The 22,000-nt window shown below is 43.2% G+C and overlaps 3 protein-coding genes across 5 annotated transcripts; 1 reads left to right on the top strand and 2 right to left on the bottom strand.

Moving 5' to 3' along the window:
• The first annotated feature begins 105 nt into the window (after positions 1-105).
• Positions 106-3,035, top strand: mmab (metabolism of cobalamin associated B). Its single transcript, XM_036527791.1, has 9 exons — positions 106-296; positions 681-745; positions 899-992; positions 1,110-1,167; positions 1,340-1,412; positions 1,577-1,674; positions 2,292-2,356; positions 2,439-2,498; positions 2,596-3,035. Exons 1-9 carry the CDS (start codon positions 184-186, stop codon positions 2,678-2,680), a joined length of 711 nt encoding a protein of 236 aa, XP_036383684.1. The 5' UTR covers positions 106-183; the 3' UTR covers positions 2,681-3,035.
• Positions 3,036-3,833: 798 nt separating this feature from the next.
• aldh3b2 (aldehyde dehydrogenase 3 family, member B2) lies at positions 3,834-8,150 on the bottom strand. The gene is made up of 10 exons (XM_036527802.1): positions 8,098-8,150; positions 7,362-7,554; positions 6,967-7,077; positions 6,360-6,480; positions 6,120-6,205; positions 5,789-5,870; positions 4,850-5,239; positions 4,331-4,497; positions 4,121-4,220; positions 3,834-4,033 (listed from the first exon to the last, which is right to left on the bottom strand). Exons 1-10 carry the CDS (start codon positions 8,148-8,150, stop codon positions 3,834-3,836), a joined length of 1,503 nt encoding a protein of 500 aa, XP_036383695.1.
• Positions 8,151-8,865: 715 nt separating this feature from the next.
• On the bottom strand, positions 8,866-21,770 carry ube3b (ubiquitin protein ligase E3B). Of its 3 annotated transcripts, none has more exons than XM_036527567.1 (28): positions 21,624-21,770; positions 20,695-20,834; positions 20,145-20,314; positions 19,285-19,402; positions 18,999-19,058; positions 18,782-18,886; positions 18,465-18,561; positions 18,270-18,355; positions 18,100-18,182; positions 17,504-17,609; positions 17,247-17,367; positions 16,917-17,094; positions 16,650-16,816; positions 16,258-16,425; positions 15,998-16,169; positions 15,728-15,846; positions 15,477-15,591; positions 15,216-15,315; positions 14,987-15,106; positions 14,725-14,901; positions 14,510-14,620; positions 13,802-13,939; positions 13,638-13,703; positions 13,459-13,517; positions 12,868-13,050; positions 12,628-12,739; positions 12,446-12,538; positions 8,866-12,072 (listed from the first exon to the last, which is right to left on the bottom strand). In XM_036527567.1, the coding sequence occupies exons 3-28, from the start codon at positions 20,303-20,305 to the stop codon at positions 11,881-11,883; spliced, it is 3,207 nt and encodes a 1,068-aa protein (XP_036383460.1). In that variant the 5' UTR covers positions 20,306-20,314; positions 20,695-20,834; positions 21,624-21,770; the 3' UTR covers positions 8,866-11,880. The 3 variants fall into 3 exon arrangements, with proteins under 3 accessions (XP_036383460.1, XP_036383461.1, XP_036383459.1); XM_036527568.1 differs by having other exon boundaries at positions 21,632-21,770; XM_036527566.1 differs by having other exon boundaries at positions 21,680-21,770.
• Positions 21,771-22,000: the final 230 nt, after the last annotated feature.

Here is a 22,000-nt window from a genome sequence, read left to right as displayed (position 1 = left end):
TGAAAGTCAAATATACATGCCTTACATGGTCCAATCAACAAACGGTGAGCCCACTCGTATCATTGGTCGTGTGATGACCCGACTGCCTTTCACTGTGTACGGAAGTCGAAGATGGCCAATTTGTGTCGTTAACGCAACACTAAAAATAATGTCGCTAGCTTGCGCGTTACGAAAAATTTAAACATGGCTTCGTCGATTATAAAACACATACCTGTCCGCTGTGTTCTCAAAACTTCAGAAAAATGTTTTCGTATATGTGGGACAAGACCTTTATGTGCAAGTGGAAAAGACGGAGGGTGAGGTTATGCTAGCTAGCCAGCTCATATTAACACTGCCGATAGATGCTCGCCCTGGTTGCCCTTAGTGCAGCGCTCCACCTTGGAAAGCTAACCAAGAACTCAGTAAACTACAACCAGCCTATTTGCTAATTATTTGTAATGATATATTCATGCGGTCACAAATACGTACATTATCTTAGAAAGAGCTCAGAATAAAACAGGACTGGTTTTATGCTGCGGAAATAGTGAACTCCATTCATGGTCCACCGCACAGGTGATCTGATACCTACGATTTTAGCAGACGTTTCTCGCTCCGACAGCTTTAGTAGCTAACGAGTTGTGTTTTTTTAGATTGCAGCTAACTAGCAAGCTAACATACTCTTTTTGCTTTCCTTCTGCAAGGTATGCTACAAGACCTGAACGAAGCAGCAGTGTCCCTAAAATTTATACAAAAACCGGAGACAAAGGTTCGTAAGTAAGATACAAAAAACAAAGTTTGTTGTCATCGATTTTGCATCATACAACAAAATCCACTCCATTCGTCGCCGATATTGTTCCTGTATGAATTAGCCTACCATTTAATCTCATGTATGCCCATTGGCTTCTTTTCACTCTGAAAGGTTTTTCCAGCACTTTCACGGGAGAAAGAAGACCTAAGGAAGATCAGGTCTTTGAAGCTTTAGGTACAACAGATGAACTGTCGTCAGCCATAGGGTAATACCAAACCAGGTTTACAATATAAATGTAAGAACATTGTTCAGGTGTAGAGTACATATTACTGTCAGTGACCAATGAGTAAATTTCTCTGACTCTTGTTTGTTCCTTTTTTAGATTGGCCAGAGAGTTTTGTATCGACCAAGGACATCCATTCACCGAAGAGCTTGACAAGGTCTGGTTTGAATACAGTTTCATATCACAATCCCGTCGAAAGTTTATGTGTGAAGATAATTGAAAGAGACTATTTATTTATTTGTATCTTTTGTATCAGGGATTGCATTGTACAGTGTGATATATATATATATATATATATATATATATATATATATTTTTTTTTTTTACAGATTCAGTGCGTATTACAAGATGTGGGGTCAAACATTGCCACGCCTCGATCATCAGCGCGGGAGAGTCACATAAGTACATTAACAGCTTTAAATATCTTGTAATGTAGTGCTCTATAGAAGCAATGGGATTCTGATACATTAGTTTTTTACTTAGAGTGCATGATTACCCACTGTCTTCAGTGTAATTTAACGCTGAGTTGAACTAAGGAAATCGCATGTTTTATGTCTGTTTCATAGAAAAGACTAAGTTTATGGGACAGCCTGTCTCTGACCTTGAGAGCTGGATTGACAAATACACAGAGGAACTTCCTCCACTGGCTAACTTCATTTTACCCGTAAGCCCCCGCTCAGAGTACTCGGTTATACTGCAACAGCTAACACACAAGACAAACCAATAAGCAGCTGTGCTTTGACTTGCTAGAGAAACGAGAGATGATGAAACGATGAATTATGCTCAGGTACTCAGAGTAAATTGCCACAGTGAGATTACTGATGCCAGATAAAAAGAAAAAGACAGGGCCAACAATTTTGCTGCCTATTATGAATGGGCATAATTATATATTAATATTAATATTATATTAATTATTTGGTACAGCAGGTGTCAACTCTCTAGGGTGTGTTGCATTCAATTGATATTCTGACAAAGGTTATGAGATATGACAGCCAGACATTGACTAGACGTCTTTCACGTGCCATTTGTTCCATGTCTGGTCCTTTCGGGGGAATTATTTACTTCTCAGGTTCAGTTGTTTTTACATCCAGCTGCAGTTATCACCAGGATTGTTGATTGTGATAACAGGTAGCTTGAAATCAGTGGTGCTTTACCGTGTCCTAGGTACACATAAGCAACACATAAAGCTGTGTTCTGTGACTAATGTAAAGCCTTGTGTGTGTGTGTGTGTGTGTGTGTGTGTGCCTGCACCCACCTGTGTGCATGTGCTACATTCTGCAGTCGGGAGGGAAGAGCAGCGCAGCCCTGCACATGGCTCGGTCTGTGTGTCGTAGGGCGGAACGCAGGTCAGTGTGCGCTCACATTTATCCCGTAACAACCATCCGTGAGAATGGCCTGATCTAAATGACACTTTGCTCTTTCTTACAGCGTTGCGCCTATCGTACGGTCAGGTGAAGCTGACCCAGAAGTGGCCAAATTTTTGAATAGGTACATAATTTTCAGCCATTTCCATGACACAAAGTATCTCATGTGGAACAGTCTGTGGTACTCCAAATTAACTGCATGTATCCCATCTTTTAACCAGGCTGAGTGATTACCTGTTCACTGTGGCCAGGTATGCAGCTATGAAAGAGGGTAATCAGGAGAAAATCTACAAGAGGCCTGAATGAGGAGCCATGGAAGAAAGGAGTGGAGAGAGAACATTAATATGGGCACAATCGGAGGACTGTGACATGGACATGCACCTCAATAATTCTCTTATGACAAATAACCATACTGTGTGAGACCCTCCCTTTAGCTGAGCTCCACATTCTTTGTTCTAAGTGTTAATGATGACATATTGCATTTTCTCAAACATGAAATTGTAAATAGCTTTGAGCTTGATTATATGAACAGACAAAAGTGCTGATAAGTAAATATAAGTACATTCACGCAGCAGTGTTTTTCTTTGGAGAAGAAAAATGTTCAACACCTAGCTGTAGTTCCAGGAGCAGAATGTATGGAATAATTTCACAATCCTGGGTTCCATATTTTACTGACATATTCACAAAATAGAATGGTAGTCTTCAAAATGTATCTATCCTGTAAACAGACATACTGGTACTGCACACTGGTATTTCAAGTTTTTTTTTACATGTTTTCATAATATGAGGAAAATACATCAGGTGGAACAATAGTAATGAACTGTTGAAGTAAAAAGTTATTTTTGTTTGCTATGTTAAATTCAAGATCAATATGGTAGTTACAGCAGGTTAAGATTCTTCTACACATAGTTACAATAAATTTGATTACAGCCCATTAACTTAGATCTTGCTCAAAAACATTAAAGTCATCTTACTATTCCTTGTGGACAACACTTCATAATATATGAAGCAGTCGGTTCATTATTTCAGACAGGGCTGAATAACCCTAAATATCACAATCCTAGATTGACTGATTAATGGGAAACATAAGGCTCTTCTGCCAGCATGATGTACAGCTCCACTAAAGGCAAACACACCACAACAAAATTACACCCGTCTTGGCATACTTCCTTATACAAAGAATTTGCAGGTTTAAAGCACTATGATCAAATATGAAAAGAGCTCTTTGTCATTTTTGGGACTGTAAAAATCTACAGTCTTCAGAATTACAAAGAAATGTGCATAGCAGACAACCATGTAGACCAGATGAACAGTAGCAGTGTGTTCTGGACTGGAAGCAGTCTTTCACTTCCATTTGTCTCCTTCACAACTGTACAACTTTCCTGCATGCCAAGGCCATCCATCCTGGTTGTTTACGGAGGCGAGTTGGCCACAGCTGTCTGGGTGACGCTCGGCCACATCACAGGATCTGGCACCATCCGTGACTCTTGTGGGACAGGGTGCTGGCCCATGCCATGAGTGACAGGTTTCGCTCCTCATACGGCGGGTAGCGGAGGTAAGTGACACACTCAATGCGCGTGCTGCGCAGAAGGCAGGACTTCCTGTGGGAGAAGGTGTCGAAGCTGGCGCGCCCATGGTAGGAGCCCATCCCACTGGCACCTGTCACATGCGGAGGAGAGCAGGGGTTAAGACAAGGACGTTCGAAAACGAGGCTCGGCAGACGTTGTAACGCTGTGTCCCACTCACCCACTCCTCCGAAGGGCAGCACCGCCATCAGGCTCTGCAAAATGCTGTCATTGGAGCAGAAGCTTCCACTGGAGGTTTCTTCCATCAGGCGAGACACGATCTTAAGTAGGAAGGAAGCAAAGGGCAAAGAGCACCAGATCAACAACTGGACGTGGTATGGCTAAATCTGCCTGTCTCCAAGTCCGAGTGTGTCTTGGTACAGGTCTGTACCTTGTTGTTGCTGGAGTAGACATACACACAGAGGGGTTTCTCTCGCCGTCTGATGAAGGAAATGGCCTCATCCACGCTGTTAACAGTTAGGACGGGCAGGATTGGGCCGAAGATCTCCTGCTGCATGATTGGATCAGTCTCCACTACCTCCGTTAGAACTGTGGGGGCTCCAAAATCCAGCAGTGGAAGATGATGAACATGACGCGCGTCAGAAAATTTATTTTACAAATAAGACTTTCACACATTGAGTTTAAGTTGAAAAATGTTTAGCAGTTTTTGTGTTCTGTCATCTGAAAATACTTCTGCGTACAGCATTATTGTGCATTTGATAGGCAAATCTTATCTTAAGCTACTTACATATCATAAATTTAAATATTTTATCCATTTGTACAGCTTAATATTTACTGGACCAACTGGGTTATGTAACTTGCGTGAGGCTTGAACCTGTAACCTTCCAGTTATGAGTCACTGTCTCAAATCAAAACGTCACACCACCATTATTGACCATCTGCCACTTACCGATGTACTTCTCTACCTCATTGACCTGTCCCCCGACAGCTGTGTTTCCAGACTTCCCGAGCATATCCCGCACACGAATGAAGTTCTCCATGTTGACCATGCGGCCGAAGCTCCTGGACTCACGTGGGTCAGAGCCGTAGAACTGCAGCAGTGAGCAGCGGATGGCCTGCAGCAGCCGCGCCTTGACCTCCACGTGACACAGCACGTAGTCGGGCGCCACCAGGCTCTGCCCCGCGTTCTGGAAGCGTGCCCAGGTGATGCGCCGTGCAGCGGTGATGATGTCACAGTGCTGGTCCACGTAGCAGGGGTTCTTCCCGCCCAGGACCAGGCTGACAGGCGTGAGGGTGCGTGCCGCGGCCTGTGCCACCCTGGTCCCATCGGCATTGCTGCCTGGGAAAACATTTATGTTTAAAATAATTAAGCTTGCAGTGACGTGTCAGCATAGCTCAAGTGATTCATCTTTCCTTGCTTTTTGTGTGGCATTGTAAAAAATTCCACCTTTTTCAGCCCTGCCTTTGGAATTTCCAATTCCACAACAGGCTCATAGCACCACAACATCCCCTGCAGTCACACAGGAGCACTGCAGTGATCTTCTGATACCCAGGCATGCCTATTTCTCATGCTAAATGTCCCACAATGCACCAGGGATAGCAAATGTTGACTGGATGATAGGCACATATTTCTGCCATCATCTGAACTACTCATAGGTGTCTGAGTGAATTGAATGGTACAACAGGGGAATCTTGGCTGGTGAAACCACCCCACTCCAGTGACATGACGCTACTGACTCCCAGTTATTGTCAGCTAGTGACACAACTCAGACTCAAATTCGGGTCTGAGCTGTTGGACTCAGAAGGAGTACCTTTGCTGACTGAGCCCATATATGATGCCACTCCTAAACAAACATTAAATATTGTCCAAAGGCCAAATTTACCTCACCTGTAAAGAAGATGTGATCAAATCTGAGATCTACTACTTCAGGCAAGTCATTGGCTGAGGCAAGAAGTACATGAAAGCACTCCTAGAAGGACAGCAGAGACAATGTGTCCGCAGTTAAGACAGGAGTAAGGAAGAACACACCTGTACCATACACTACACACTGAAAAAAATAACACATTTACTGTATCTGATGGAATAGTCAGCAAATAATAACTCAATCTCAATGCCAGCTGCCACAGCATCTAAATGTATTCACTAAGTGTATTTATTATTGCCAGTTTACATATTCTGTGGAAGCTAATGAATGAATGTAGTCAAAGTGTCTGCTTACATTATCCAGGTAGGATGGAATGAGTCTGTGTAGAAGCTCTGCAGTGTGAAAACTGGTATCTGAGGGGTTGATAATCACACAATTACCTGCAAACACACACACACAGCAGCTCAGTCAATACTCAGCAACAAGGAGCTAGATGGATCTTTCATGGCTACACCAAACCACGTCATTCATTATAAAAGTGACACTGCAGAAAGCATGACTGCAAGATGAAATTAAGTCAAAGGACTTTCCTACCTGCAGCCATGGCCCCCACCAGAGGCACCAGGCAGAGCTGGACTGGGCTACACCAGGCCCCTACCACTAGCACCACCCCCAGTGGCTCACTCACCACCATACACTCGTCCAGAGAGGTAGCCTGGAACACACACAGGCACACACAGCTATTCAGAAGTCAACTTTGAGGATCTTCATGCGTCCCTTACCCAAGGATGCACGTGAGTCTGAGAGATAAGGCAGTGGTACTGAATCCAAGTCCAGACATATCTGCTTTTCTTGTGCAATACTGCAGTAACCATGTGCAAGGGTGGTGGTGGGGGGGGGAACGCAGGTTCAGTCAGCCAGCAGAGGTAAAGAGTGATAATCTGCTTTGGTAGCCAGCACACAATGTGCTGCTTTGTGGCTTAGAGTATGCACATGTTTGCCCAGAGGGAGCCCGAGTCATTGATAATCCAGCTCACTCCAGGAGAACCCCTGACCGCATTTATTCTCTCAGCAACATTCTCTGGAAAAAAGCCACACGATTCTGGAAGCTGTTCATAGTGACAAATCGCCTCCCATTATCGGAACAGAGAGGAAAGCTCCATCCCAGCCTCCCCGCCCCTTCTCTAAACAATGACCTCACCAGGTTCCGCTCCACCCGCTGAGGCTCCATCCACTTCTTGAGGTTGTTGATGGCATAGTGGGCTTCGTTCTTCACCAATATCAGCTCTGAGACCACAGTCTCAAACCGGGGCTTTAAGAATGCAAAGTCCAAGGTTGCAGGACAACACACAAATTTAGGAGATTAGATCAAAGGGGAATGCACTGTTTGGGGCATACTTTAAACCTTAAATATTGTCATATTATCTTACAAAAGCATCTTGCATCACTCAATATACACAACTACAAAAGTCTCAGAGAAAAAGGTTCATAAACAAATCTATGGTACACATTATTCAATACAGGAAGCGACATCTTTTAGACAAGCATCAGGAAGTTCTGGGTCTCCATACAATCGGGCACAGGCCTTTCCCCCACCTTATGGAGGTCCCTGTTGAGTGCGTCCACAAAGTCACACTCGTGGTCCACCAGCATACGAAGGAGGGCCTCCAGCTGGGCCTGACGGAAGCTCTCCTTCAGAGTGCGGCCAGCCTGGAAGGCAGCTCTGGCCCTGTTTACCTGCTCTGCCTGAATCACGGGGCTGGCCTTGAAGCTGTCATTTAAGCGAGTCCTGGAAGACATCAGGTAACATGAACCAACCAAACACTCAACTCTGCAAAGCTGTGGCTTTTAGTATGGTAAAAACAGACCTCCCTTGAGATCGCCATTGAGTTTCATGCACTGTTAGATAATGTAAAATCAATCTTTTATTATCTGTGGTTATTCAATAATTTGAGTATCAGCTCCCAGCGCTGCTGGAAAAAGCCTTGTCATGATGTCATATAACCTGATGAATCAATCAATGTTGGCTACAGCCTAAAGCCACATAACATTAACGTTTCTTTTTAACTTGTTACTATCCTCAGAAAACAGAAACATTTCAAAATCATAGATATGCAATAGGGAATTGTAAATTCTGTATCCGATTTCTAACGATTCGGGTGAAAAATTACTTGTTACGTTTATTTAAAAATCGAGTGTTTTTATCTCAGTACCTTAACAGACAAGTTTGTCGTGCAGGAGTTCGTTCGACCCTAGGTTGTTTTCGATACAAGCTGTGAACAGCTAGCGCCCAACAATCGACTGGAACTTACTTTTCAGTGTACAAACGTACCTTCTTAGTGCCTTGAACCATCGCGTTGGAGAAGGGCTAGGCGGTGTACTCATGCTTTTTGCTAGCATAAACGCACTCCTTGGAACTCTGAGCTTCACGGGAGATGCGTGTTCACCTGTGTCTCTGCAGGCTGGGCGCAGAAAAAGTTTTTACGGGTTGTTTGGAGTCTGCGCAGAAATGTCACGATCGGAGGAGGACAAATCAGGCAAAAATAAATATCTGTGGCGCGTAATTGTTTACGTGTAGCCTATTACGTGTACTACTAAGCTCTTGTTTCTTAGCCCCTTAAAAATTCTAATCGGCAGTTTGCAGTGGTGAATGAACCTCAAACAAACGCTATACGGGGAAATAATGGAAAATGTTTGTAAAAAAAAAATATATATATATATAAAAATCTGAATAGGTGAATTATGTATAGCGTAGCCGTTTACGTTCAAAATCGTTTTCACACAAGTTTTAAGATAATATTTTTAAGGGTTTATCAGCACATTAATGATATGGGTGATAGCTGGAGAACACAGATGAGATAATGCAGAGGCACCGCTGCTTTATCACAATAAATCGTGAGACCACAGTGAATTCTTTATGGGCCTGAAAAGCTAACATCACATAAAAGGACGGAATCACACATAAAGTTTTTAAATCAAAGATTTAAGAAAAAAAATCAATTACATTACTAATTAACAAAAATGTTAATATTTTACATCAGGTAAATCACTTTAATGAGGTTATACACATAGCTCACTTTTTACATTGAAATCGCCTTTTTAACAAATAAGCATTTCACATAGTGCAACCAATTTCTTCATTTTCAAAGACACTTTAGAAGTAGAGAGGGAGACAGTACTTTAGAAGTGTGTTGTGTGTAGCCTATCGTTTCCTGGATTTTTCTTCAAAGGAGATCAGGGTAACATTATATGACATCATTTAACACTGATGAGAAAGCTCATCAAACACTCTAGGCCAAGCTCAATCTCCATTTATAATTGAGAACCACTCACTCTGTACATCTCTGTGCCTGTCACTGTTTGTATTCCTGCTTGGCTATTTCCCCACAAACGGTTGCAAAAGGAAGAGAAGAACGCCAGTGGCATCCCACCTATATGACATCAATTAATTCGATAGCACACAAAGCCCTTGAGACTGCATCACAAGAGAATTGCCGTGATCGGGACACTGGAAACAAAACAAAGCCCTTCCTTACAGAATGTCACAGATATCCATGAGAATCATTGTGGCTGACTTAACTAAATGCTCAATATTCTTTGCGCTTGTGTGATTTCAAAGCCACCTCCGCACACTCAGAAAGACTCTTGACTCTACAGCATACATTACAAAGATCTTTAAATAATGTAATTCATACTCCTGATGGCCATTTGCACATTGATGACAAGTCAAATATTGATGTTTATAGGTAGTTCATGGATGGACACAACAGTACATCACAGAATAAAAAGCTGTAAGGGACATTATTTAGTGGCACCCACCTATCTACATGTTAGTTAGTTAGAGTCACCAGTAAAGTGTAGTCCTACAGTTTCAGACACACTTAAATTCCCAGGGGTGCAAATTAACTGTACTCTTAAAAGCCCCCATGAGCCTTGCTCTTATCGCTACCTTGAAATCATGAACAATGTTACATTGTATATGGGAAAAAAATAGAAAAATATCCAAGAGTGACACAAAAAGTGTAACAGAGCACTGCCTAATGGCCAAAACTGGGCTGGGGATGTGCACTGTCCCCTTGCCTGTTCCACATGCACAAACACACTCTTGATGAAACAGCTGAAGGACAGTTTTGCATAATACAAAAGTCTAAAAATAGGCTATTGCTATTTTTTCTCAATCTTCACTAACACTGATGTCTCCCAAAGTAATTCAAACAAAGGCTGCACACATTGTACTGCATTGTTTCCCTTTTCTTAATCATATAACCCTGTAAAGGTAAAATTCTGCATGTCATGATTCAACAGATTTCCGCATAAAAAAGATCAGCCATGATCCAATGGAAAACTCTCTTTTGTCAAAATGGGAGGGAAAGTAAGACCTCGCTTTCAGTTTCAAGTGACTGAGTTGGTAAAAAGGCTCGGAGCACGTGCCGCCCCATATTGTGTGGTGGTGGGGTGATGGAGTTAGTTTCCCCACATTCAAACCGGACGGTTGTAATCCGAGCCTGAAAGCACAGGTGAACACAACAGTGCTCTCGGTCACAAAGGACACAGACACATCCCTCCCCATGCCCCGTCTTCAGGGCATCTCAAACATCTCGAGTGTGTGGCTCAAGGCGTTCGGGCCTGCGCTGATCTCTGCTGGAATTCGGTTGTCCCCATTTTATGGCTTGATTCCGAGAGACAAGGCGACACTTCTTGACTTCACAGCATGGCGGGGGCGGACGAAGAAAGCAATAAACATGTTTTCAAAGCGGTATGTAAACAAAGCTTGTTCAAATCCAATGGAAGGAGTGATTCAGTTCTTGGTTTGCTGGACCAGCACTGATTTCACGATTGTGATAAAAAGCAAGTCTAAAAGAACAAGTGGGCGGTGGGAAAATGAAGATTCAATCTTCCAGCTATCCTCGCTCTGAGGAGATGGCTTTCTATTTTTGTTTACTATGCAATGGTTTTGGAGCAGCTGCAACCCGGTTACAAAATGGGGGCTCACAAGTGCAAACCTCAAGTTACAGCTTATATACACCTTTAAAAATAAAATAAGATTTACAGTGAAGGTAACATCCACAATTGGATGCACAGGACATTCTCTAAATTAATAAACAAATGGAAGAATAAAAATGTACATGGTTGAGATACTAGTAGAAGTTAAATACTTTACAAACAATTTAAGGAAACAAAACATCTCTTTTCTGCATCATACAACAGCAGCATCCGGAGATACTGAAAAGCCTTTAACATGGAAAGAATCCATTAAAATACAGAATTTGAAGAGTAAAACAAATGTAGCTGTTGCTCAGCAGTTGTCTAGCGTCCAGCACCTCTGCATTGATGTGAAAGAATTAGTGTTATACTCAACTACTCTGTGGAAACATTTAAGAGGACGGTGATCTTAACTAGATTTCTGGGATTGGAAATCAAGTTACTGTAGTGGTATGATGGACTGAAGCAACTTAAGATTTAATATGGTATCTCATAGGGGCAATGATATTTAAACTGACAATGATGTCAACATTACCATTTCCCCACTCCCATAAAACTGATGACTATCTTATACACATTTATCTTTTTTTAAAGGTGCTTTCATCATGTTTAGCAAGGCTTTCGGAGTCATTACAGATTAAACAAGTGGCTATGATCGTGTATGCCATCCATAGCTCAGATCATTCCTTGGTTTTTTTTCAATGGTTGTCAAATAAGTGTTTCATGGCTTGCATCTGTATTGCTTTCCAGTTCAGTTAACATTGAGTGAGATCAAAACAGTTGTTCCTATGCCTGAGAAATACTAGAGGTGAAGCCATTTTATGAGGCATTTAGTTAAATTACACATATTATATGTCAAGGGTTAACAAGGGATATGGTCAGGGAGTGTTAGTGAGAGGGTAAGGAGTCATCTTCATACAGACTTCTCTATTCAATTTAAAAAAAAAAAAATGGCCTAGCCAAACACTGAAATGTCTGCCATGGGTTAGCCACTGTGACACAGGAACGTCAGACAGCTCCAGCAGTCAGATGGAGGGATCAGGTCCCAGGCAGCCTCAGTGTGTGCAGGCAGCATTGGGCGGCAGAGCTCCAGTGTGGATGTGTTTTGGAGGCGGAGCCCCAGAGCGGTTTGCTAGGAAAGCTCGAAGCCCGTGTTCATGCTGATGGCGTAGCGGAGCTTGTCGCGCAGGATGCTCTTCTTGCTGTAGTTGGGCAGCTTGAGCAGGTTGAAGCAGGTGGACGAGGTGGGCAGTCGGCCTCCCGGCTCCTTCTTCCTGATGGTGAAGAAGCCCCTAAGGACGCTCCCCAGTGTATCCCCTGTGTCCTAGATGGACGAGCACATGCACATGAATGTACACATGCGCACGTAACACAAACCTGTTAGCAACAAATCTCTTTCTTTTCTGACTGAAGTAAAAATAGTAATTTAAAGTTAAAAGCTCAAATTAAGTGAGAGTTCTCATAACCTCTCCTGCTACAACTACACAATTCTTAATATGTACGTAAGTGTACACGTGGCTGCGATGAAGTGTACAAAATAGCTGAGATACAGTTTTCTCACTGCACAGAAAAGGAACACTCCTACTTAATGAGAAGCAGCCTGTTACTACAGCTCAACTGTTAGAATCTTGTCTTCAAAGTGCCCTCAGGAAATAGAGTGCTGAAAGATTCGCTTGTTTGTTGCAGCCCTGTCTCACCTGGTCATCTGACACCTCAACGCAGCGGATGGAGAAGGGGGGCTTGAGGTAGGCAAAACCAAGGAGGGGGGGCCGGGAGCAGCTGGTGACAAACTGCAAAACAGCAACAACGCACACTTTAAAGCGGGGGCCGCGTTTGGTCCAGCCGTTTGGTGGAGGACGTTTACGTCGCAAGGGAGTACCTTGAGGAACATGGCCCTTTCCTCAGCTGAGAAGTCATTGGACAGGATATCCCACAGCCAGATGATAACACGATGGCTGCTGTGGAAGCCTCCGTAATACACAGTGTGTTTCCTGAGAAGGAGAATAACCACATGAGCTAAAATGCTCATGACATAGAGAAACACTGTGCACAATTCAAAAAAAAAAAAAAAAGAGCAGGACAGCTATTGGCAGTATGGTTACTCTTGACAGACACCCACTTGAGGTCGTCCAGGTCTATCTCAGCGTTGTCCCCGGAGATGAGGCGCTGCACCTCGGGGGTGGAGAACATGTGCAGCCACTCTGGGTTGATGATGCAGCGGAAGCCACGGATGAATGCGGCGGTCTGGTCCTTGATCTGTGTGTGCATGCGGAAATGCGCCATCAGGTGGATATAGCTGATCCTGCGAGGCAATACGGAAGGGATGAGAATCAGCGGTTACAGCAACCCCATCTCACCCAGTGTTATCAGAGGTGACAACAGGCTCATTTATGCGTTGAACTGATTAACAATTCATTAAGTGTTTGGGAGAGCACTCATTCAATCCTGCTTGGTAAAGTAAATAACATCCATCCCTCCACCTTTAATTTCCAGGAGATGAAATATTGACTGAGTCATTTGTCTCGCTGGGTATCTTCAGCATCACATTTAAGAAAATACAGGAAAATTGATTCCTGTTTGCCTTTGCCATTTGAGAAAATATATATGAGAAAACAATCTGTTAGTAAAGTTGGGCTTATTAAGAAAACTGCTAATCAGGACCTATTTTTCATCTTGACCTTTTTATTAAGGACTGGTGAAGTGGACTCACTTGTTTTCATTGGTGACAGGCATGGTCTTTCCCCCAGGAATCAGCTCATGGCAGACCAACTGTGAAGACACATCCACACAGTGTTAGCTTGCAGATGGACAAAGACTCAGGTGCTCTCTGAGACGGCAACAACGGAATTAGCGTCACAACCACAGCAACTGACAGTGAGAGGTCATTACCTGCCCCATGACATCTTCATCGTACGACAAGGTCAGCCCAAGGTCGCTGACATCCCCGTCATAGCGCTGGGAATAGAAAAACGAGACAAGCAGGATCAAAAGTCTGCTGGGGGGGGGGGACAAGTGAAATATGTTTAAAAGGAGGGATGGAGAGTTTATTCAACCTTGATAGAGGTGAGGTTTTTGTAGAACTCAGAGTCCAGGGAAGGCAGCTCATCGATGGAGCTGTAGAAAGTGCTGTGGTGGTGGCCCAGGACTTGACTCAGGAAGAAGGAGGCGAAAGGCACATCAACCACAATGCCCTGGAAACCACAGACATCAGAGAGGAAAAATGCATCCAGCCAGTAATGGCACTGTTAATGCATGGGATGATGCAATCTCATCCACAAAGGCTTTCCTCAAATAATGCTGTGATGGTAAGAGTGATTCCGACACAAGTAACAAAGTGCCTCACATTTAAAGAAGAAGATCACTTCCTGTTGTTTTATGGATTAGTTCTGAAATGAAAAAGGGTAACGTTGTGCCCCCAAATCTCAGACCTCAACCCACTGTATAACACTGTTACCAATCCTTGTAAAAGAATAGGGGGGAGGGGATGCTCTGTCTTCTTAATAGACATTATGACTTCACTGACATTATTACTTACTGGTTTAGCAGTAGTGATATGTCACATCCCTGGCTTAGATTTTTTTCTTGTACTGTATACTAGTTATTGGATCACCATATGAAACTGTTCTATCTTATCCTGCTTTATGATTAATAATTTTTCAGCATCTGTATAATCCAAATTTCTTGATCGTTACAGCCATTTAAATGTGGATTCATGGCACTGTTTCACATTAAAGCTATCTAACTTGTGAGTAAAAACTCACCTCATACATAGCCTTGCCCAGCATCTTCCCCACAAACTCAAAGAGCTGCAGGTGGTTTTCATGGATGTAGGATGTAGGGGAAGGGTACAGCCTTTCATTCCCACTGGTGGTCTATGAGCAAGAGAGGACACAAGAGCAGCCTTTTAAGGCCAGTTCCAACTGCAAGGGCCTCACTTACTACATTTTACATAAGTACTATATGAAAGGCAGCACACCTTGAAGAGATTGAGTGCTGGGTTGAAAACCTTCTTGATGATCTCCTCAAGGAACTCCTTGAAGACGCCGTCCTGGTCAATTCCTGCCTCATCCACCCCAAGGTCATTTACGAATTTCACACGGATCACGCCCTTAATGGAGTTGACAGGCAGTCTCCTCAACTGGTCGTAGCCATCCTGAAGCAAAGGACATAGAACTGTGTTTAGCTGGTGCCACTGGGCCAGTCAAATGAGAAGACCTTTGGTTTAGTTTAAAACATACCTCTAGCATCCGTGAGCGACGGATGGTGATGTGAGTGACATGAGGGGAGGCGGAGCTTGTCTCCACCAATCCCAGTGTTTCCTTCTCCTTCGTCACAATGTTGCGGAACAGCAGGACCCTCTGGGGAAGAAAGGCACCAGAGTGACTACTGGGCATTGCACTCAGATTAACTGAGGAAAGACGCACAGATAAAATCCTGAGCAATGCCTCCCATAACCCGTTTACTCACGTTCTTGTGTGGAATGACATGTGGGATGTACTGCAGCAGGAGTTGGGCCCTCCTCTTGCCTTTCTCCAGCTCTTGAAACAGAAGACTTGGCTTCAGGTCCCTGAGCAAAACAGCAAAACAAGTGAGCCCACTGTCTGTAGAACAAATGGGCTATAACAACCGATCATTATAATCCCATTACACACACCCCTACCACGAGTCCCATCATAACTCCAAACAAACAGAGCAGGTACAAGAGGCTGTAGTCACGGCAGCACTCACTTGCGCAGCCAGTGATCGTCAGGGGAGAACCTCCTGCGACAATCCCGTTCGTACAGCACCATCAGCCAGCCGTGGACGCTGTGGAACAGGTCCAGCTTCTCACCCTTGGCGTTCTCTGCAGCCACAAACACACCCGCATGCAGACACAGGCACATAAATACAGGAATGTGCTGAGGGAATGTTCACTTCGTGTACTTCAGCTGTGAATTGCAGAGTGTCTCACTTGCTCAGCTCTGTGGGCCCCTACTCACCCAGGATCCCATCCCAGATCATCTTGTACACGAAAGTGTTGAGGAAGGAGGAAATGGTGACCAGCTCCTCCGTTTTAAAAGAGATCTGCTCCTCGTACACCTCAATGTCATCCAGGATCCTGCCAGCGATCACAGAGTTACGCAAACCACAACACGGTCGACCTCTCAATCAGCAAACAAAGAGCCAGTTAAAAATCAATACGGCGCTTTTTAAGAAACACTCAACGCCTCCCCCCTCTGAGAGGTCCCAGTTCCCAGCAGTGGTCTTACGTGATGAGGTGACGCGAGCAGTCGCAGAAGAGCATGAGCATGGCCAGGAGCTGCTTGGATTCATCCGTGTCATTGTTCAAACACTCCAGGAACAGCTTGAGTCCTCCCTGGGGACCCAGCTCACAGATGAAAGCCCAGAGCTTGGGGAGCAGATCATCCAGGTACGTCAATCCTGGGGAACAGAGAGTCAGGAAGCAGGTGGCAATCAGAGCTATTCCAGGAGGTCAGGGGGGTCGAGCGGCTGAGTGCAGAGAGCTGACCTGTTAGGATCTGCAGTCTGATCTGGGTCAGGGTGGTCAGGGCAGTCTGGTAGAGCACGCAGATGCTGCACACTTTCTGCACCTCTGCCGAGTCCACCCGCTTCCCTCCCACAGGTTTCAGGATGTTCCGCACCGAGGCAGACTTCTGGAAGGCTCGCTTGAAGAGGTCTACTCAACACACACAAACAACAGCTTGCACAGTTGCCTCCAATGTTACACAAAAAAAGCACCCAGATTCATGGTGGCCACATGTAATATATTTTGAAGACTTTATTATATGCATTATTTAAGCTATTAATCCACATACAATTTAAAAGAGTGACTTCAAGAGCATTGCACAGCAAGAGACTGTAACTGGGCACATATCAGTGAACAGAGGGGGTGTGTCTCACTCTTGACTGGCAGGTTGTTCTGCGATGTGGTTGGCTGAGAGGGCGGGGGCACTGGTTCCTGGCTCTCCAGCTTTTTACTGAGAACATCACTGAAAAGTGTCCGGATCACTGGCACTCCCCACAGGTACTGGAGCTGTCTAGTGACTAGAGGCATTGACTCGTTCAGACTGGAATCAGAGAAGATAGAAATGTTTCAGTTTCACACTCAAATATACACATGCCTCTCCACCGCTGTCTGTAACCCATCCTGTAACCAATTACACTGACCCATAGTCCACTGTCTGTGAGAACCACCCTAGAACCGGGTGCCAGTGGGTGAGGTTGGACTTCTTCTGAGACACATATCTCTGGCAGTAAGACAGCATGTCCGTCAAGTCCTTCACAAAGTGGTTGGCCTCCTCCTCAAGCACCTTCTCAGTAAGGTAGCCCAAGTGAATCAGGTTACCTGCAGGCAGAAACAGAACATTCAGGACATAGAGCTCTGGCCACTAACAATGAAGACACCAACTGGAGTTGAAGTTACACAATTAATGTTTCTTAATATTATTCATCTGTCGGAGGTCACCTGCACTAATCTCTCAAATACAGGCAACATACCCAGCAAGCACAGCGTGTGGCTCCCCTCCAGGCAGATGCAGATGTCCACACACTGCTCCTCCCGGCTCAGAAACAGAATGAACTTCCGGAGCAGGTCGTGGGTCTGGATGGTGGTCATGCACTGCATGGAAGCAAAGGTCTAATCAGTCACTATTTGTTTCTACAGGAATAGAACACTGGACGAAAAGGTCAAGGACCAGCAGCAGCTCTTCTGTTGTGCTGGACGGGAGTTGTTCCGATTAGCCGGCGGTGTTTACCTCAGGTGTGAGGGTGCTCAGGTGGGAAATGACAGCCGGGACAGACATGATGTGAATGAGGAAGGATCTCAGGAGGTTGTCCGAGAAATGAGCAGCAACTACAGGCCTGAGCACAAAGTGACAAGCACTAAATTACAAGGCTGAGAAGACAAACCAAGATGTCAGTCCTCATAATTCAGTTAACAGATATATGTGGATACAGAATTCAACAATCTGGACTGTGCTTAAACCTGCCTCATTGACAATAGTTCCTGAGAACTCTACACCAGGAAAACATGTTTGCAAGTATCAGAGCTCTGAAAATTAATTACAAGTCAGAGATGGAGCGAAGAAACATATTGCTATAATGTCTGAGATTTTTCAGTACACTGCTTAGTAATATTGCCTAGATGCAATAAGTGGCACATTCATTAAGCAGAATCTGATTATGGTGCTGAATTTAATCACTGTAACCCAGTTAGAAGAAACGAGAGCTAGCAAGCTGAATGCAGAGATTCCTCTGAGGCAGACCTGCTGCCCACCAGTGTGACAGCAAACCACATTAGAATGGCATCCAATTACACTTGCAAAGGGATTACTGGCGAAAAATGACTCACCTTAATGAAAGCGTGAATATTGCTGTGAGGGTGCCTTTTGACAAAGAGGGTCTAGACCGTGCCAATCCATTTGTCAACAAAATCTAAGAGGATTTAGAAAAGAAGTCAAAAACAAATCTAATTGCATTTTAATACTAAAGACGGAGGTAAATAGGAAAAGTATAAACTACCTGCAGAATAGTGTAAAATCCCTTTTGATTGAGATGGCCCATGATATTCTCACAGATTCGGTTCAATGCAGGCCTGAGGGCCTCTCCTACAGAATACGCACAAAATTAGATTTGAGTGTTTGTCTGAAAAATTGCCTACTATCACTGAAAAGGGATATTCACCTCACCCAGGATCAGAATAAGCTTCACACTCACCCTTCCCTCGCACTATCTTCCATGTTGTGGTGTCTGTGAAAGTCACCAGCATGGTAAGGTAAAGGGTCACCAATTTATTATCCTGCAGTATGTCAGGCTGCAAGAGAAAGAAACAGTATGCCAAAATATGCATGTGATATATAGAATTTCTATGTGTTATTGAGATACAGTAGAAATTGGCTGCACTATCTGGCCTCAAATTAGATGAGCTATCAAAGGACTATGGGACTCTGTGACTCTTCTTTTGTTATCCAAGTACTGCTGATGATGTTCATTTGAAATGGCCTTCAGAAGCACAGACAAGCATTCTGGCTGACCTTTAATTTTTTCAGGAACTCGCAGGACACCCACAGCAGATCTTTAATTTGTTTGATCCAGGGGATGGTGAGGTCTTTTGAAAGGGCCAAGGAAACATACCATACCTGAAGACAAATTACAAATTACAGTCACAAGGACAGTAGCAGAGATCAAGAGCTCAAAAACAGCCAAAATATTTGTTTATGTCTACAGGAGGAAATGTTTTATCATACTTACTTTGGGTTCATTTTCCACTTCCATGCTGGCAAGTATGAAACGACACAGCTTCTCAAACCTCTGGATATCACGAAAAATCAGGAAATGTTCAGGAATCAGGAAATCAATTCATGTAGCATACAAATATTTCTAAACTAAATTTATGTCTTCAAATATTATTTTCATTTTTAGCATCATTTTAGCATATTTAGCAAAATAATATTTATGACAAATATAAATGACATATGGGTTTTATATTTGCCATTCCTGCTACAATGCATTTGAATGTAAGTGTAAAAATACTCACCAACTTGTCCTCTTTACTGAATATGAATAATAACTTTCTTGCGATTTTAAAAATAGAAAGAGCATTTCTTTTTGCTGTTCCAGCATCGCAAGCTTGAAAGAAGTCATCCACCTCTTTCCTGAGAAAGAAACGGATACATAAGAACAGTTACATTCACATTAACAAAGCTCATATCAAAACAGCCCTATCAGGTTAGCACACGAATGCAGACAGAAGCAAAACCTATTTATTTAGATGACAGGGATACACAAACCCAGACCTAAGGAATTATAGGGTCTCCACCATTTCCCATTAGTTCTAGCTGCATTGATTAATTTGCACAAAAAAGTTAAATAGAGCCACTTCTCACCACATCCATTTTGGTGTTTTTTTTTCCAGTTTCAAATAAGTCCCCCAGAAATGTGATAGATGACTACAGCCAGAGGTTTAGAGTAATGTGACCATCCATTCCATAGCTAGAGGTGGCAAAAACTGATTCCCCATCTTAACTTGCGATTTCATATCTACACTCCTGACTGGCACAGTGACATGATTGTGGTGTTGTTTAAAAGTAATAATCATGGTGGATTATTATTATGGTAGTTCAAATATACAGGTGATTTATACTAGATATAATAGTTCTTAGCTCTGTCTCTGTCCAACTATCTAAAAACATCTTCGTTATCTGCATACTTAAAATAAGACTATGTTTCTAAGCAGAATTTTAGTCAAAGATTATGCCCACACAAGTGAAAGCTGTGGTGTACAAGACAAATCCTTCAAGTGGCACAGATACATCTTATCCTGATTATTTTTATTTGATTTTGGGCATCTGGCACGCAGCAGATTTTGTCTCCCCTGGTTCATGCTGACAAGCTGACCTTATTTGCCTCTGCAGTCTGCAGCGACACAGGAACCTCCTGACCAGTGCCTGGATCTGGGTGGCAGCTCTCTCACGCTCCTTATGCCCCTTCCTCTCCTCACGGGCCTGCCTGGCTTTGTCCAGGAACTGGGATTTGGAGGTCTGAGCCGCGCTGAACATCTTTCACTTCTGTGGACCAATTAACACAAATCCATACGAGGTCCATAAATATTGTGCATATCCATAAATATGCTTTTATAAAACCATACTACTTTCCAAAGAATATGAGCCAAAGTACTTACAAATAAGTACCTATCCACGACAAATCTAGAATCCTAACTTAATCAACATTAGTCATATCAACATTTGTCCTAACAATCATCTGTAAAATCTGTCCTATACTGCTCAAACAAAAAACCGATAGGTCAAGGACATGAATTGCTTAAAAGAATTACACGCACATTTATGTAGCCTTCGCATCTGCAGCGAAGCTCATTTTAAAGCAAGAAACGCGTTTCTGCTTTCAAACCAACAGAATCAATGCGTTAGTTTCTGTTATAGGTACTGACCAAAGCCTTTTCTTGTCGCAGCTCAATCGGACGCTATTGCATATCCTGTCATTTTCTCGAGGTCCAAAGTTGCAGGAATACTCCCAGAGGTGAAAGCTGCGCTTAGGTTAGCCCAGCAAACGTTGATCAATGTGTCATCTCTGGAAAGTAAACAGATTGATCAAATGGACCTATTTTTGAATGACGGTTCCACAACTTGTCAGTCAAAACACGACCACACCTTCAGAGGGAGTTGGTATTTGCTAGTTTTTCGAAAATGGCTTTCCTCTCTCGTAATAAGACATTAACATGACCATAACTGCATTTTACCCAATATCAGAAAGTAACTTTATCCAAACAAAATTGACCAAGTAACGAAACTGACCACATTTTCTGTCGACAGATATACTAGACTGCATTTGATCTCATCAAATCAGTGGACAAATAAAAATGGCAACACGTTTGAAAGAATTGTCTCATCCTGTTTAGCTAACACAGATACAAGAAAATGAAATTAACCAGCTAGCTGGCGACATATCAACACACAGGAACCTAGCCAGCTAGCTTGCTATCAGTTTGGATACCGGGTGACAACAACAGAAATGATAGATTCACCATTCGCTTGTCACTATTTTCAAATAAAAAGATCACATTTTCACAGGCATAAAGGACAACAACCTATTTGGCGCGCTGAAATAGAAAACTAACTATCTAGCTGGATAAAACTGAAGCTTACTGAAGAAACGTCAGTCATTTTTTTATTTATCAACAACAGCGATTGCTGGATTAGCTAGCTATCTAGCTAGGTGGCTATCCAGCTAGTTAGATTGTTAGCTAGCTAGCTAGTCTGTCTTCATGCCCCCTTTCTTTTCAGTTCGCTTAATATTATACGACATACATAACCACGCATTAGTGAGAAAACAGACAGAAGCATACGGTCAAAAACGTACTGAATTACCAAAACGGAAAACAATTCAGTATGTAAACAATACAACCAGATCCGTACACTAAGAGCAGCCATTAATCCTCACATTGTCACCCTGAAAAGGTTCCGGGAGGAAAATAATTCCTATGAGCTGTGGAAACAAAATGACAAGTTCGCTACATTTTATTCTAGTCAGTGAACATTTGTCCTTTCGGTTCCGTTCTCCGGCGTTTACAGTGCTGAACAGAGACGTAATATGACTACAGTGTGTACGCTTTGACAGTCATCCGAGTGGATGCTATTATGAGAAGCAGAAGCTAGTTCTTTAACTTCCATGGGTGAGAGACTGGTTAAGGGGACACTGAATAATTGGTAAAAGAATGCAGCTATTATAATTGTTCT

Source organism: Megalops cyprinoides, chromosome 4 (assembly GCF_013368585.1).
Source record: "Megalops cyprinoides isolate fMegCyp1 chromosome 4, fMegCyp1.pri, whole genome shotgun sequence".
Lineage (NCBI taxonomy): Eukaryota > Metazoa > Chordata > Actinopteri > Elopiformes > Megalopidae > Megalops > Megalops cyprinoides.
The sequence above is the reverse complement of the archived record's forward strand: the minus strand, read 5'-3'. Positions and strand labels throughout refer to the sequence as shown.

Coding starts and splice junctions, on each gene's coding strand:
- mmab (XM_036527791.1), top strand. CDS start 184: ATGGCTTCGTCGATTATAAAACACATACCTGTCCGCTGTGTTCTCAAA. Junction 746..898: donor TACAAAAACCGGAGACAAAG/GTTCGTAAGTAA, acceptor TCACTCTGAAAG/GTTTTTCCAGCACTTTCACG. Junction 2,357..2,438: donor TGTCGTAGGGCGGAACGCAG/GTCAGTGTGCGC, acceptor TCTTTCTTACAG/CGTTGCGCCTATCGTACGGT.
- aldh3b2 (XM_036527802.1), bottom strand. CDS start 8,150: ATGAGTACACCGCCTAGCCCTTCTCCAACGCGATGGTTCAAGGCACTA. Junction 7,555..8,097: donor TGGTTCAAGGCACTAAGAAG/GTACGTTTGTAC, acceptor GATGTCTTCCAG/GACTCGCTTAAATGACAGCT. Junction 5,871..6,119: donor TTCCATCCTACCTGGATAAT/GTAAGCAGACAC, acceptor CTGTCCTTCTAG/GAGTGCTTTCATGTACTTCT.
- ube3b (XM_036527567.1), bottom strand. CDS start 20,305: ATGTTCAGCGCGGCTCAGACCTCCAAATCCCAGTTCCTGGACAAAGCC. Junction 18,356..18,464: donor GAAGATAGTGCGAGGGAAGG/GTGAGTGTGAAG, acceptor CGTATTCTGTAG/GAGAGGCCCTCAGGCCTGCA. Junction 15,316..15,476: donor GACGATCACTGGCTGCGCAA/GTGAGTGCTGCC, acceptor TGTTTTGCTCAG/GGACCTGAAGCCAAGTCTTC.